Source organism: Eptatretus burgeri, chromosome 9, assembly GCF_056783735.1.
Source record: "Eptatretus burgeri isolate ZD-2024b chromosome 9, Ebu_testis_v1, whole genome shotgun sequence".
Taxonomy (NCBI): domain Eukaryota; kingdom Metazoa; phylum Chordata; class Myxini; order Myxiniformes; family Myxinidae; genus Eptatretus; species Eptatretus burgeri.
In genome coordinates, this window is record NC_140969.1 from 59,848,346 (window position 1) to 59,866,375 (window position 18,030).

General features: G+C 42.1%; 1 protein-coding gene across 10 annotated transcripts in view; it reads left to right on the forward strand.

Moving 5' to 3' along the window:
* The window catches only part of LOC147020180 (forkhead box protein P1-B-like), a 737,853-nt gene that overhangs the window by 236,752 nt on the left and 483,071 nt on the right, over positions 1–18,030 (forward strand). For all 10 annotated transcript variants that reach the window (XM_085895286.1, XM_085895292.1, XM_085895291.1 and 7 more), the window contains one exon: positions 8,144–8,306. In XM_085895286.1, coding sequence (XP_085751412.1) covers positions 8,154–8,306 — 153 coding nt within the window. In that variant the 5' untranslated portion in view covers positions 8,144–8,153. The remainder of the gene's footprint in view (positions 1–8,143; positions 8,307–18,030) is intronic.

The following is an 18,030-nucleotide window of genomic DNA, read 5'->3' on the forward strand; positions in this document are numbered from 1 at the left end:
GGAAAGGTGTGTCTGGGGCAGAGTTGAGACATGTGGGAGAGGAAGGTCTTGATATAGATCGCAGTGCTCCCATTATCATGAGCATTGAGTTTTGTAAAATACAGTTTCTGTTGAACAGATAATAACTGGTGGCTGAAAGGGAAAGATCATTGAGATTGGAGCCAAAGTCTCTGGTATTCATGGATCAGATTGAATGGGTTGGGAGGTACATAGCTGAGTGAGCATTGGTGGGGGGTGGGGGGGTAGTGATGCAAGGGGAAGGGGTTCACAGGTGAGTCGGAGTGGTGGTTGGTCAAGGGGAGCAGTGGCGGAGTGAGACGTGCCGATGTGATGGGACTTGGGTAGGGGGAGGAATTTGACAGTATGTGTGAGTAGGAGAGTAGTACTCAATTATGTAATGGACAAAGGCCTTGTAGACTGAGTTGTTGCTCTGCAACCTGGTCAGCTCAAGAGAGGTCATAGCTGATGGGTTTGTCGAGAGCAGGGGTCTCCAACCTGCGGCCTGCGGGCCACATGCGGCCCCTTAGACGGATTTATGCGGCCCACGGTGCCACATTAAGTTTACATTACAATGCGGCCCGCGATACTGCCAATTTGTCAGGGTCAATGATCAAAGCGTTATGTAATTTTTATTATGATTTTGATTCATATTAGACACATGTGTTTTTAACACGATTATTCATTTATCATATTCGTTGGCAAGAAAAATATATTCAGCACTAATTTTTGTTTAAATTTCTGCATATTAATTATATATATATATATATATATATATATATACATATATATATATATATATATATATATATATATATATATATATATACATATATATATATATATATTTTTTTTTTTTATGGAATTTAGCATCCTTTTTTGGGTGCGGCCCTCCGCTCCTCACCCCTTTAGTTTTGTGGCCCTCTGCCCAAAAAGGTTGGAGACCCCTGGTCTAGAGCTTCAAGAAGCTGAATTTCTTCCAACAGTTGACCATGGAAACAGATATGTGGGTTAGTTTGATGATCCTTCCAGAGTGACAGCGTGATACTGCAATTTGCCATATTGACAGACTTGTTCCATTTATCAGACAAACATATCATCAATTTGAAATCAGTGGAGATTGGGATGGTGTACTCCGCAATAAAATGTGGAGTCATATGCAGAAATGAAGTGTGGATTTTTCAGACATTGGAGAGGTCATTTATTGAGATGAGAAGCAACACAAGGCCACTTCATCCTCCAACTGGGAGAATAGAAGAGAGGTTTATACTGACAGTAATTTGTTGACAGAGCTTTTAGAGGAAGTAGAAAATCACTGTATGAATGTAGCCATGTATGCCACGAAAAGTAAGCTTGGCAAGCAGAGCAGGATACCAGACTGTTGAATGACTGAGATACGATGTCCATTGAGACTCTTCTAACCTGTTCTCGTTTTTAAGGCCTCCAACCATTGCTGAGATAGGAGCAGCAGCATATCCAGAGTTGAGTGACGGAAAAGGTATCGACACTAATGGTCAGAGACCAGGCTCTATCAAAAGGGGAAAGATGATGAAAGTAGGGAAGATGGCTTCCAGGAATTTGCTTAGATGGTTGGAAGAAAGCTTAGTGGTCTGTACTTGATGTATGTTCTTGTGAATGGGAGTGAAATGAGCTGATTTCCAGACAAACAGGAGGTAGCCAAAAGAGAAGGGCAGGCAACAGAGCACAGACAAGAAGCAAGAGCTGCAGAGCAGGAGTTGGAAACATGGGCACTGAAGCCATCTGGATTTGTCGCTGATGCAGGGTCAAGGTTGGACCAAAATTTATCTCCCTTATTGGGTGATTAAGACACAAAGGCCAATAAGCAGCAGGTACAAGGGTGTAAAATTGGGACAGGGTCCAATGAGTTAGCTACTGGAGATTTGGAAGAAAACACTGAGTTGACATCATCACCCTTGTCTTGAGCAGTCCTTCCTTAATCCTTTTGAGGTGAGGGAGGGTGTGTAAGATGACGACCAGCAGCAGTGATGGATTCCATGACTTTCCTTAGAATTTGAAGTCAGCTTACTGGTCTCTCCCACCAGCTTCACTGTCATTGAAAAGATCTGTTTTTACATCCTTGTTGTGGATGGGGGTGAAATTTGCTGACATCCAGGCAGACATGAGGTGGCCAAAGGAGGACAGGGTTAAAAGGGAAGCAACAACAGCAGACAGGATTTGAGAATATATTTTCCACTCTGACTTGCAAATAATTATTTTACCGGATGAAATCCACTCCAGTTAAGCCTTATGTCCTTTACTTTGATGAATTCTTCCAACCTCATGGAGGAGCTTGTGCTCATTCAGGGCTATGGATGTTACAGGCAAGCACTTCTAGAGAATGGATTACAATAAACTTTATCAAGTACAGAATACCGAGTATTGTTTTCATCAGCATTGATTGTTTTTATTTGTCATTTCACGTGGAATATAACAATATATTTGATTATAATGGTGGAAGCACTCATTATGTTTCATGTGCGCATGTGGCCGCTGGTTTGCATCATTGATGCAGGGTGTTACTGTGCCGCTGATGTTAGGGTGCCCCTCCATCCTCCCCACCCCTGTGCCCCTATTTACCCTGTAGGTTGAGCAGGAATTTGTATTTTGTTCAGGATGCCAGCGATAGCATGCCTGCTCTTCATGAAGGACACCGTGCAATATTTAACGTCCACCAATTAATGCGAGCAGATGGCACGATGAATGTCCATCTGAGGGATGGCACACACATTGGTGAATCACCCTGCCTGCAAAACACCAGAGTGGCAGTTTGTAGCTGGGAGGCAAAAGCAGTTCAAGTATTGAAATCGGTTTATATTTTTTGCATCCTGATGTGGGATTATCAAGCTGTCTCTATTGCAAGCAATGACAGAAATTGTTAACACATTATCAAGTTGTGCTTTCCAATTCCTATTGTGATCATTTCGATAAATATGTCATGTATCCCTGGGTTAAGATGTCCAAGCTCCCAAATGTGACTGGTCATTATAAGTTATTGTTTCAAGCACATCAATGGAATTAATGATGGCTATCATGGCTGTTGAACAGTGTCATTCGTTTGAAGAGTATATTTGTAGGAAATGCTCAATGTGTCTCCATCTCCTAACTTGCAAACAACCATCATCCTCCCTCCGCCTCCTCCAAACCCCACCTCTCCCCTTGCCTTAAGACAATTTCACTGCTGTTTTAAATGTCACATTATGTCCAGATTACTTTAACATTAGGGAAGATGGGTGAAGCAGACGGGAGAGTTAATTTTTCATTCACTGAATACAGTCAAGGCTCATGGAAGAGCGAGAACACTGAAAGGACCAGGTCAGGTCAGGTATGGGAGCATGCGCCAGAGCAGCACGTCGCTGCGTCAAGTTTCCGCTGATACTCCAGGGACCTCCGTCTGGCCTTCCCCCAGGCAGATGCCTGGCCCATCCCCATCTCCTTGAGATGCTGGTCAACCTGCTGCAACCACGAGGCACGTGGTCTGCCCATTGGCCTCCTCCACTCAAGAGACTCCCTTGCTGAGAGAAGCTTGTGAGCAGGATCAGCGTCAGGAAAACGAGCCATGTGTCCATATAGCTGCAACTGACACTCACGGACCATGCAGGTAACAAATCTCATCCGAATCTCTCTCAGCAACTGCTCGTTGGACACAAAATCCGACCAGCGATAGCTAAGGATTCTCTGAAGAGACCTGGTACCAAAGGAATTAAGTCTCCGTCTCAGATTCCTGGTCAGAGTCGAAGTCTCATATGCATAGAGTAAGACTGGAAGCACCAAGGACCTGAAGACTTGGATTTTCGTCCTCCTGCACAGGTACCGGCAGTGCCACACACCATGCTCCAGTGAATCCATGACTCCCCAAACCCGACGCAGACGTCTATTGACCTCTGACTCACAGCCAGCAGAGACATGAATATCACTGTCAAGGAAAGTGAATCTCTCCACGACCTCAACATCCTCAACACAAACAGACACAGATGGGACAGCAGCATCCAATATGTCATTGAAAGCCTGGATCTTAGTTTTGACCCAAGAAACCCGTAATCCCAGCGGCTCCGACTCCTCATTCAGCACCTCGAGGGCCCCCAAAAGGATATCTAAAGTCTCCGTAAAGATGACTGCATCATCTGCAAAATCAAGGTCCGAGATCTTGACATTCCCAAACGATGCACCGCAGCTTGATCTCTCTGACATCCTCCCTAAAATCCAGTTCATACAAGTGCTGAAAAGTGTGGGGGCCAGTACACACCCCTGACAAACTCCAGTAACAACTGGAAATAAGTCAGAGATGGTACCACCACACTTCACAGCACTCTCAGTACCAGAGTAGAGTTCAGACATCAGATCGATCAGTTTTGGTGGCACCCCATGAAGACCAAGAATCCTCCAGAGGGCATCCCGATTCACTGAATCGAACGCTTTACAGAGATCAACATAGGCTGCAAGCAGCCCCTGCCGAAACTCTCGTCTGCGTTCAGTGAGGACACGAAGAGCAAGGATACGGTCAATCGTTGACCTCTTTGGTGTAAAGCCTGACTGCTCTGGACGCTGGTGCTCAAGCAGATGGTGGCAAACCCTATCAAGAATTATCCGAGTAAAGACCCTGCGCGGCACTGAGAGCAGCGTCACCCCTCGGTAGTTGTTGCAGTCTTGGCGATCACCCTTCCCTTTCTAGAGAGGGACAACAAGGCCCCTCTTCCAATCAGTTGGAATGATACCTGTGTTCCAGGCAGAGCACAAAACTACATGCAACGACACGAGTGAAGCATTTCCACCAGCCTTAAGAAGTTCAGCATGGATGCCACAGATCCCTGGAGCTTTGCCCCGTTTCAACTGGTTCACCGCAGCCCTTGTTTCCATAAGCGAAGGTGGACCACAGTTGATTGGAGTGTCAGCAACAGGGATTGTAACACCCTTGATGTCCAACTCGACAGCTGGGGGATCAGCCTGGTACAACCGCTCAAAGTAACCGGCCCAGCGGGCCTTCACTTCAGACTCCTCTGTCAAGAGCCTACCACTCTCTGCTCTAACTGAAGTGCTCCGAGGGATGGGTTTGGATGAACGCAATGCGCGAATTCCCCTGTAAGTGGGACGAGAATCACCTGTCCACTGGTGATGCTCTACCCCTCACAGATTCCTCACACATAGGCCTCCTTGTCCACCCTCAGTGCACGTACAGTTTTATGCCTCAGCTCCCTGAACAGCTCAGCTCTGCCATTCAGCCTGGCCCTGCGACTCTGGTCAATGGTATCCAGTGTCCCTTGAGAGACAAAATTCTTAATTGCCCTATGGTGAGTTCCATGACATCCACCGGCAACATCAAGGACAGTGGTGTTGATGGCACTCCACAACTCTGCAGGACCCCCCAAAGCACCCAGACCCCCCAAGTGTCCACTCAGCCTGTTCGCAAACTCCTCAGCTACTCTCTCATCCCTGAGCTTACCAACATCCAGCCTCGGCTGGGATGGTACCACTCTCCATGATTTAAGGTGCAGCTTTAGAGTTGCCACAACAAGCCGGTGGTCAGTATTGAGGAATTGAGCACTCCGGTAGACCCTGCAGTTCTGGATCATCCTCCAGCGACCGTCAACAAGGACATGGTCAATTTCCTTTGCCACACCGCCAGCGTTGGAATACCAAGTCCAGCGATGAGCTTGTGGGCGCTGAAACCATGAACCAGCCACCCTAAGTCCATGACTTCTTGCAAAGTCAAGGAACTTAGTGCTATTCAGGTTCACAGTTCTAGATCCTGGGGACCAACACACACCTCATAACCATCCCTTTCAGTTACAGTTGATGCATTGAAATCCCCCAAGATTAGAGGTGTATCTCGTCTGGGGCACTGATCAACCACAGACTCGAGCGTGGCGTAGAATGTGTCCTTCACGGTGAGGTCACTCGTCTCAGTCGGACCATAAACAGAGACCAGGGAAATGACACCTAATGAGTGATGAATCCTTAATCTCATAATACGCTCGTTGACCGGTGTTACCTCAATTATCATTGGGGTCAGCTTATTTGACACAGCTACAGCAACTCCTTGAGTATGGTAACCATCAGAGCGACCAGACCAGTCGGTGTAACCACCCACCATTATCTCGCCGCAATCCGGTCTCCGAACCTCAGAGAGAGCTGCAATACCGATGTCCAAATGCTTGAGCTCAGATGATAACAGAGACAGGTGATCATCCTCTCTTACGGCTAGGACATTCCAGGCACCCACCCGAAGGGAGCGCCTCAGGTTAACCCAAGGAGACTGCCATCTGGTGGACGACACCTCAGCACCACTCGGACACACTCTCCCGCAATCTGACCCAGCGATGTTACTCCGTGGTTTCCCTCCTTTCATTAAATATTAGGGGTCCCAGAGGCTTTGCCCCAATCCCATCATCCGGTGAGCTGCCCTGCGAAGGGAAGCTGCACAGGAGGTACTCCCATGGAGTGGTTTTTCAGATTTTTTTGCGTTTTTGTGTTTTGCTGAATGAAGTGTTTTACGGTGGCCGGAGTGCAAATCCTGCCACCAACCTCCTAATAAAAAAGTAACCCAACTGCAGGAGGACGTCCGCAGACACAGTAGGGCACAAGATATGGATGGCCGTTGGCTCACAAGGAGCTCCTCCGCCCTTTGACAGGTTTTGTTTTTAATCCTGCTGGGTGTCAATATCCAAACACCCTCCTCACCAGAAAACCTGGTGGGGGAGACGGTTTTGTCGCCGACAACCCGACCATGGAACAGGTTAGTACAGGTTTACATGGTACCTGTAGCAGATCACAGATCTAACCTGACCTGACATGTAAGGACCAGAATGCAACAGAACACAAAGAGCAGTAGAGAGAGAGAGAGAGAGAGAGAGAGAGAGAGAGAGAGAGAGAGAGAGAGAGAGAGAGAGAGAGAGAGAGAGAGAGAGAGAGAGAGAGAGAGAGAGAGAGAGAGAGAGAGAGAGAGAGAGAGAGAGAGAGAGAGAGAGAGAGAGAGAGAGAGAGAGAGAGAGAGAGAGAGAGAGAGAGAGAGAGAGAGAGAGAGAGAGAGAGAGAGAGAAAAAAAGGAGAGAGAGAGAAAAGTAGAGAGAGAGAGAAAAGGAGAGAGAGAGAGAGAGAGAAGGAGAGAGAGAGAGAGAGAAAAGGAGAGAGAGAGAGAGAAAAGGAGAGAGAGAGAGAAAAGGAGAGAGAGAGAGAAAAGGAGAGAGAGAGAGAGAAAAGGAGAGAGAGAGAGAGAAAGGAGAGAGAGAGAGAGAGAGAGAGAGAGAGAGAGAGAGAGAGAGAGAGAGAGAGAGAGAGAGAGAGAGAGAGAGAGAGAGAGAGAGAGAGAGAGAGAGAGAGAGAGAGAGAGAGAGAGAGAGAGAGAGAGAGAGAGACAGAGAGATATATATATATATATATATATACATATATATATATATATATATATATATATATATATATATATATATATATATATAGATATATATATAGATATATATAGATATAGAGATAGATATATAGAGAGAGAGAGAGATATATAGATATAGATATAGATAGAGAGATAGAGAGATAGAGATAGAGATAGAGATAGAGATAGAGATAGAGAGAGTGTGAGAGAGAGAGAGAGAGAGAGAGAGAGAGAGAGAGAGAGAGAGAGAGAGAGAGAGAGAGAGAGAGAGAGAGAGAGAGAGAGAGAGAGAGAGACAGAGAGAGAGAGACAGAGACAGAGACAGAGACAGAGACAGAGACAGAGACAGAGACACAGACAGACAGACAGACAGACAGAGACCAACAGCTGGATTGAAGGACAAAATAGAGGGAGGACTTGGACAAGTAATGGGTGTGCGGAGGAATGAGGGGGTGGACAAGATTGATACAATGATATCTCAGCATCGGAGCATCACTAGTACATTGCAGAGTGACTTGATGTGACGACATCACACAATCACATCAAATGGACCCATTGAGGGTTACACACTTTGCATCACAAAATTGTCCAAACGCTTGTGTTAAATAGAGGTCGTATGCATGTTCTACGATAATGAGGAAAGTACCGTGATCTATATAAGACATTAATAAATGGTCGTGGAAACTATTTGTTGTTCTTTTGGTAATGTGAAAATTTCTTAATGTTCTTAAAGCATCATTGTTTTTTTTTTTTTTGCATCAGCTCTGACGCCATGATGCAAGAAGCATTCAAAGAGTTGGTGGGTAATGCTGGATTATCCAATCAAAATGGTGGCAGCAACCAATCAGAAAGCAGAATGAGCTGTGATGTGGTGCCATCTGACCATGTGACTGCTTCTGACCTGATACAGTTTCAGCAACAACAGGTAACATTAATGATGTTGCCTGTTTTATTACGACTGTTTTTACTTTATGTACCATACATTTTGTGAATGAGAAGACCATCCGTGAAATTTGGTGAAATACCGAACCAAAAACTTGATTTTACCAAATTATCTTTTGCCTTTTCAATTGTGCATTTCATTGTATCTTTTTACATACATCTCAAACTACATTCCAATTATGTTTGTACTTGTAAATATACTGTATACTAAAAGTATTGTGACAGCATTCCCAGGTTTGAATTCTGTATGCGTCCCACACTGCAAAGCAACATTTCCCCTCCTCCCCACAATGCAAAGCACCAAGTGCTTTCTAGAGATGGGCAGTCGGTATTGAAACTCAATTGCCATCATGATGCTATGAGATGAGAGGCTGACAGACCTTAAATCTGGAATGGTTGCCAAAGTTTGACATCATCTTTAATTCCATGCCTTACAAAATTGACTCTGTGTAATGCGATTCGAAAATGAAAGACAAGACCTTGTGCCAATATTGAAAATGTGACAGGACAAACGTATTGACAGATCACACCAAACTACTTTAAGTTGTGGAACGGAACAAAATTATGCCTGGTATATAAACAAAGAAAACGAGTACAGCGTGTGTCGGGTTTGGCCTGCCTATCTGTTTGTCCGTTCCTCTTGTCTACCAGCTCCATTGGGTTGCTTCATCTCTGTGTTGGCTTCTCACTCTCTTAACACCAATATGCTAATGGACTAGCGACATCGAGTTAGGATGAGGTTGAAGATTAGATTTCATTGCTCAGATTCTAATGTTCAAAATTGCAGAGATTCCACAGTGGAAACTTTTTGAATGTGATCTGCCAACTGCATACACTCATTTCCTCTCCGAGTTCTAATCTCAATTTCTTTTGCACAGCAGTCTTTGCATAACACATTGTCATTGCTTGAGTTTTTGACAAAACATCAGGTTACAGTTGTCAACAATCAATTGGACTAATCTGTGAAATGTTCACTTTTTTTTTTTCCTCTTCTATCATCTTAAACTACAATTAGTGCAAATAGCAGTGAAGACGCTCAAAATTGAATGCAGATATTCCAGCATTGTGGTTATTAACTCCAGGAATGTTTATATAAATATGCCTGGTGTTGGCTTAATGGTTAAGGTGCTGGGCTTGGGATCCTGGGGTGCTGTACTTCAAATCCTGGGTGCTGTTGAATTAAGAGCAGGTGGGGTTGACTCAGCCTGTCATCCTTCTGTGGTCAGTGAAATGAGTACCATCTTGCTGGGATGATTGAGCCATTTGATTGAGTATCCTGTGCTGGAGTGGTGACCTGTCCAGGATTGTGCCCAACAGACCAGGAGATTGCTTAGGTAGCACCAACACTTCACAAAGAGTATGGTCCCAATAGATGGATGGAATGTTTATATGAATGTGTCATCCTATGAGGTGTGTGTATAAATATGTCATCATTTTTCTGTGTGTAATAGGTGAAAGGGATCAACATCTAATAACATTTTACAAGTGATTGAGCGAGGTGTCTTAAAGTAACTTAAGGCAGGCAATTTAGAATGGTTGAGCTGGTATTAGCATCAGTGTGCCATTGGATTTATTAACAAGGTAACACTGTCTATTAATCAAGCATACAAACCTGGTGTGGTAGGTTTTTTGTTGAGAAGTGCAAGGTTATATTAACAGCTGGGTGGTGGGGCAACATTTGGGCGCAACCAGCAAGGGGATGAATGACCAGGAAAGGATGGAAGAAAGAGAAAATGAGAGGAAACATTGAAATCAGCAGGTAAGAGGGTTGGGTTAGGAAGGGTTAATGGGGGAAATAAAGAAAATGGGTCAGGATGGGGGATGACATGAGGTTATGGTGCACTGCCTGCTTGAAACCCTGGAGGGAAGAGTGGGAAAGAACAGTTTCTGAAGGTAGTTCCATGGATGGGAGAAGCAAGAGAAAAAGGAGTTGAGGTGTTCAGTCAGCCTTGATTTGGGGTTTGGATAAATGCTTCAATGCACTTGATAGTCAACTTTTTTGTTGGCTATCAAGAACTGCAGAAGTTGATCCAATTGCAGGTTTTCTGCAATTTCTCAACCCCCTTTCTGGATGTCCTCATAGAGAGATCTGCATCATTGTTTATTCCATCCATCTAAAGAAAGCCTACTTTCACTGGCCGGTATACTCAATGGGACTCTTTTAGTTCAATGAGATACAAGATTGGTTTGATCAATGTATTAGTGAGTCGAACGAAGAGGACATGTTCCTACTGCAAGCTTCATAAAGAGATGGACAAGATTGCTGGCATCCTCAGTGAGAATGGATATCCTGAGTATATCATCAGGAGGTTTATGCACAAATTCCTCAGTGCAACAGATGAACAGAAGATGGGTCCTGAAAAGTGCCCGCCTGGTCGATATCAAGATTCCTTGGAAACGGAACATGTCGCAAAGATATGAGGAACAAATCAAAAGATGTCTCAAACACATATCTGGCTGTTCGTCCAAGAGTGATTTTCATCTCTTGATGTCTGATTCCTGCAGTTAAGAAGGATGTCCTGTCTGCCTCAAAACTTAGCAAAATTATTTACGAGTTGAAGTGCCGATGTGATGTTCGGTATGTAGGCAGAACTACCCAGACTCTGACTGACAGAATCAAACAGCACACCACTTTGTCCTTCAGGAAAAACACTATTGGTACACGAATACAGCCGGTACATGCTTGTAGGAAGGTCTGAACATCAATCCCAACATCTTGTGTATCTGCTATTGGATAGCATTTGATTGAGAATGCAATCTGTGCTGAACAGTAACATGTGGATGCATTAAATATATTGAGTAGAAGATGAAGTATAACACATCTCCGAATACTAGAGAGAGAGAGAGAGAGGAGATTGGGACCACACTCTGTGCAGAGCGTTGGTGATGCCTAAGCAGTCTCCTTGGCTATTTGACACAATCCTGGATGGGTCGCCACTCCGACACAGTATACCAGCATACTGGCACTCATTTTGCCGACCTCGGAAGGATGACAGGCCGAGTTAACCCCACCTGGTATTAAGTCAACAGCTGAACGGGATTTGAACTCAGAACCCTCGGATCCAAAGCCCGCCACCCAAATCATTTAGCCAACACCAGGCATGGATGCTTGGCATAGAGGCAGAACTACCACGACTGACTGACAGAATCAAACAGCACGCCACTTTGTCCATCAGCAAAAACACTATTGGTATGCAAATACAGCTGGTACATGCTTGTAAGATGGTCTGAACATCACTCCCAACATCGTGTGTGTACAAGCCAACACAAACATTAGAAGCAACATTTATCGATTCCATGGACCTTATGTTATTTCGCTAAAAAGAGTTTGTCCACACACTTTGCTTATTTTTGCAAATAAGAAGAGGAACACGAACTCGTCTCACGATCACAGATATTGATGAAGATAATTCTGCAATAGCCTTCGGGGTTCCACCTCAGACCCTGCAACCTCCAACTGGAGAGATGAACACTGATCAGGCTCCGCTCACCTAGACCGTTGGTAGGTGATGATGCATCAGTAGAGAACGTCCAATCGGAATCGACTTTGTTGATCGGTGTCTATTAGACTGTTCTTCTTCCTTACCTCATTCACTTTGTGTGAATTTCACCTGATGAGAGCACAACGAAAAGCTTTGTGGTTTTATTTTTAGTCTGTTTTATGGTAATGTCCTTCAAATGTCTTTGTTTATGTCTATATTTTAGCTTCAATGTACGTTTATGACAGTTGTATTGAATAATAAAGTCTATGTTTTTGGGGAAGACCTCTGCAAAAATATACTGTTATTGTATGGGATATGTCTTTGGGGGTCTAAATGATCTGAGCTCGTGACTCATGATGCTCAGAGCTCAGGTTCAAATCCCATACTTGTATTTATAGATTTTATTCATTGCCTAGTAATGTACTTGTAATTAATATAACAGTACAGTGATGTCTCCCAATGTCCTCATCCTGCTTGTGATTTATGCCAAAGCTCCATCGTGAGCCTCACACCATTAAGTGAAGCCAAACTTCTATCAATTCCTGGATTTGCATTATTTATTGAGATAATTGCATAAGAAGAAAAGGACTGAGTGGGGTGGGTTAGGTTACAGGAATATGTCATTGATGCCAACTCGTGATGTGCAGGTTTGGTGTTGACTGACATTTTACATGATACTTGCTATCCATGTCTGTGTAGTAAATATCAAACTGTGTCACTATTATTAACTTTTTGATACTCACATGGAAACTGTATAAGAAACAGAATAGGTTGCGTATGAGCAAAGCAGCACAAACTCAAAAGCACACGAGCACTTGCTTCTTCAGTGTGCACATTACAAGAACTGCATTGTCACAATGAATAAAACACAAGGAAGAACTTTATTGTTGCATTGAAATATACCATTGTGTGTGTGTGTGTGTGTGCAGAACTCTTTATTTACAGAAGTAATTTTATCAATTATTACCAGTTTCTTCACAATGAAACCGTGAATGTGATTACATGTTGTGTATATATCATGAAAGTCCGAATTGATCAATTTTATAGTCAATCTTTCTCTAAACTGATGCCATGAGACTTATTTTGCTGAAGGAAACACATTTTCAAAGTGTATGTCTGCACACAGATCGAAGCTCGTAGAGGAATTTAATAATCGCTGATTTAAAATTAATATAATAATATTGGAATGGAAGAGAAAAGGCAGACATAAATATAATGCACAGCTGGACAAGATTAATGTGTAAATAAAAATATATAATGTCTCACACCTGCACCTCTTATGTGTTTGTATGTGTGCATTGCGTAAAACATGATTAACAAAATAAAGGTATGCGACATGCAATGCTTCTAGTGACGCATGACGTGTTATCAGCTCGACAATCAAGTAAATTAACCACCCACCTCCCTTCACCCTCCACCTTCCCCCAGAAATTATTTAATTGCCTGAAAGTTGGGTATCATGCATGACTCAACTTTAGCACTTGAAATCTTGAGTTTTACTTCCTGGAGTTGATATCCCTGTACTCGAGCACGTTTGACATTCAATTATAGCTTATTCAATTAGTATCACTTATCCAATAGCTCCTGTGCTGTCTGGGAGTGTGCTTGGAGTGTGATTTGCTGAACTTGCAGCTGTGAGAGGTAAATCAAACATATGTGTGCTGGACATGAAATTTGGAGTCACAGGGAAAGTTTGTATTTGTGTGCATTCGTACACACCATTTATCAAAGCCATAGACAGTACATGTATTACGTATAGCCATATACATATTACAGAAAGCAGGTTAATTGTGTATGAAATATTATGAATATTTTGCCTGCTTTTAAAATTTATTTCAGCTTTTTGAAATGCTCTCAATTCCCACGAGCATATCTTGTTTGGAAGAATGCGTTGATATCTGTAAAGGAATTATGCTTTAACAGCTCACAGTGAGATGATGCCATTATGTTCACTTTGAAATTACAATGGACCTACAGTCCTGGACAAAATGTGCAAGAGAAGAGTGATACAACTTGCAGAGGGAAGATGAGTTCAAAGACCCAAAGAGAGGATTTAATGTTGTATAAATTGAACGAAGAGAAAGTAAAGTGAGCTAAGGTGAAGTATAAGTATCGGAGTTGGGGTTGGCCTCGTGGAAGTTTGGAAAACCTTGCCATGCCTGAGGAAAGCGCCGATACGATGCAGCACTTGCATCATCCATAGGGATACATAGGTTGAATAGGGTTGTTTGCTCGTTGAGGTTATATATTAAAACAAAAAAAGAAATGTGAAGAGTAACATTTAGCATTGTCCTTTGGGGGATATAAGTACCCGGAAATTTTAATTGCCAAAAAAACATTGCCAGTGAGACCAAGGATGCACAAAAATTGAGTTGGATGCCCCCAAAATGTGGTGGTCAAAAATGTCTCCGCTTGTAAACCTGACTTTTGCCTGTGAGTTAACAAACAGCGTTGGCCTATTGAGTCTCTGGCCTTGCATGCCATCCAAATTAATTTTCCCCAAATTTCTCTTTGGCGAATGTATTGATGTCGAAACACTAACATACCATCCAACTTTTGACCAAGTTAGCTGTTTTTTTAAACGAAATAATGTGCTTAATTGTGCATTTAATTGTTTCCTGAATGCCCTTTTTTAATACAATTTTTACATTGCCATGAAATTAGCAGTGTGTGCATTGGCATTGATTTCCAGTCCAATTGGATTTTCTTTACATTGCAAGTGATCGTAATTTTCAGCAAACGTTTTAACATATATTCTTTGGCTGTTGAAATGTTTCGTAGATTGAACACGAACAATCGTAGCACCAGCATGGGAAGACTTGTTCAACTTCCAACCAAAATATGACTAGTTATTTAATTATGTTACAAAATGCATTGTGAAGTTTTAAATGTAGTTTGCAGTATTTTCTCTCTGATGTATTCACATGCGCTGTTCCTCTACCAAACAAAAATATGACTCAAAGTCTTAGGGCTTCAAAAACCTCAAACAACTTGACACATTGGAGATGCATTGGTCTCAAATTCACGAAGAATGGGACAGAGTTATAAGAGGCATTTAGGACAACCTCTGTCTCTTTAAATACACATCATAAGAGTACAAAAAACCCCCCAAAAAACAAATCCACAGCACTTGCTCTGATGGATGGTAATTACAGTATATTTTTTTTAGCCTCGAACATGAAATCCTACATCTGGAGTTATTCCACAGCTAAGTACACTCAAAGCTTGCCACACTTCATTTATCTGTCAATAGTAAAACCCACAGTATTAATAATTTATCAAGTTGTAGGAAAGTCCCAACACTCTAGGTGTCCCACATAACTATCAGACTAGTATATTTTTGTCGACAAGTTGAACAAAATACGCAACATAATTTGTTCCCATTTCTTCATTAAAAAGGAAACGTTTTAATTGACTTTCTGCATCATAGTCCAGTATTTAACTGGCCATTGACTAAACTGGCTATTGTTGGCATATGGCGTGTGTACGATTATTCAAATGCTTGCTGGAATGAATTGACACAGTTCTAATTCAAGTCTGGTGAAATAACAACACTGTGGCAAACAAGATCATTAATGTCCTTCATTGTGTAAGGTTTTCTCGATACTGCTCATGGATTTTCTGTTGAAATGTTTTCTTATTGATTAATAAACATGCCCATGATTTAATAATAATAATAACAATAAAAAGATGAAAAAGTCTACAGATTTACAGATGGATTTAATTTTTTGTTGTTTTTGTTGCTCTTTGCTGTGATCATTGTTGATTAGACTTCAGCAGACTTTTGTTAATGGCTTTGAAATGGATTGCAGAAATGTGATTCCAAGTCATATTCGCTGCTTTCTCTGCCAAATAGTCCCTGGGTTTGAGCCAAAACAACGAAGTGGCATCATATGGTTTTGTTATTTGATACAGAGGTATTTCCATTACTTCCAAACATGCTTTGAGTATTTATGCTGAAGTGTGTCATTTCTGTAGCTTGCATGCCATTTTCCAGAGACCTTAAGGTGCCCCTCAATTGACTAACCCGAACGAAACACTGCAGTGCATCCATCATGAGAAAACATCTTTTTACAGGTTGTTCTTCAAACTTGGAAGTATTTTAAAAATATTACACTCCACTCTCTTAGTTTGTTTGTATGGCATATTAAACTCATGAAATACAAATTCAAGCTGAAAGTACAGTTTTGATACTTTCATCTTTGAACGCCCAAGTTAAACATTGCTTTTTTAATCACGTGTAACTGGGTAGATAACCGACAGATTTTGAAAGTACTTTTCTACTCATTTGATGGATCAAGATTACAAGTATTGTAAACAATCAAAAAAATTAAATACAGACCACTGAAGCACATTTTGTCACACCAATTTACACTAGTGCATCAGAGTTTGGTCTTAAAGGTTGTGATTATCAAATGTTTTACAAGATGTTTATGGCTAGGAAATTGAGCAGAACCAATGTTGTTGTTGTTGTTGTTGTTTCATATGCAGCCTCTGGCTGCTTGTTGCATCATTTTCTGGAAGCATGGCCGTGCCACTGATGCAGTGCCCCTGTTACCAGGAAGCTGGTTTTCATTTTGCCGACCGAAGGATGACAGGCTGAGTCAACCCACCTGGTGTTATTTCAAAGGGAGAAAACAGGGGCTCAAACTCAAGACCACAATATCTTAAGCCATCCACCTTACTTTTAATCCAACACCAGGCGAGCAGAACCAATTAAAACTATGATTGTAAGTTTATTTGTTTTTTTTTTCAACCTGTACTTTCAAAACATCAATATATTCTGCATCGATAGTTCTAAATCCAGTTGAATGAACTACAGCCAAACGTACTCCCAAAAGTAGTAATGCACAATTCTGGGCTACATCTGCACTGTCCTTGATAAAGGCCACACATTTGGGATCAGACATTGTTTGTCATTTCAAGTTTTGGAACAGCTGCTCTATCAAGGGCAGTTGCACACAAATAAAATACAGCAGGACTTGGTGGAAAGATACATACTCGACTAACATTCAGAATGGATTTCGTCATTTACATTCTGCTGGTGATGTTCTTTCCATCATAACTGAACACGTGAACCAGGCTCTAGAGCAGTGTGGGAAGGCCAGACTTGTAACCCTTGACATCTCTGAAGCTTTTGATGAAGTTTGGCAAAAGGGTCTCATTCACAAGCTAAAGTCATATGGTATTTCCAACACTTGGAACATGTCTTTCAACCCTCACAAATCTCACACTCTTACAATCTCTCTCCGAAAGGACAATCTGGAAAAAACACCCCATCTACTTTCTCAACAATCCTCTTTAAGACGTCCTTTCATTCAAGCTTCTGGGTCTCACTATCTGCCATGATCTTTCCTGAGAAGGCCACATTTCCAAGCTGGCCTCCAAAGCCAGTCGCTGACTGGGTATCCTCCATCGTGCAAAGTCCTTCCTCGGCCCACCTGAGCTCCTGACCACATACAAAGCTTTCTTCCACAGCCTGATGGAGGCTGCTCTCCCCTCTGGGCTTGTGCTCCCACCTCTCACCTCTCTCGGCTTCACGCTGTGGAAACCAAGGCATTTAGGATCATTGGTATCTCCAGCGATGAGGCTTAGTCTTTGGGTCTCTCCCTCTCTCATCGCAGGCAGGTCGGTAGTCTTTCTGTCTTCTACCATCTCCCCTCTCTATATATGTGTATATGTATATATATATATATATATATATATATATATATATATATATATATATATATATATATATATATATATATATATATATATATATATATATATGTATATATATATATATATATATATATATATATATATATATATATATATATATATATATATATGTATATATATATATATGTATATATATATATATATATATATATATATATGTATATATATATGTGTATATACTTGTATATATTGTATACTAGCTGAAGTATCCGGTAATACCCGGGAAATTTGCCCTATTTTCCTCACGCTAGTTCGACTGAGGCATTAGTTGTATGGAGAAAATTAGGAAGGCTTCTTTTATTCCTCAGATTCATGGAAGGAAGGCTTTATGCTGCCGTAATCCTCAGAGAGGTCATAGTTGAAGGTGGCCTTGAGCCACTCAATGTTTCTAGCAGCAGTGGCAACTGTCGATGTCCTGCCAAAACCCGGACCTAGAAAGCTGGAACGTGAGTTTTGTGCTTCTCTCGCCAATCGGTGTGATGCTCTATTTGCAGTTAGGCG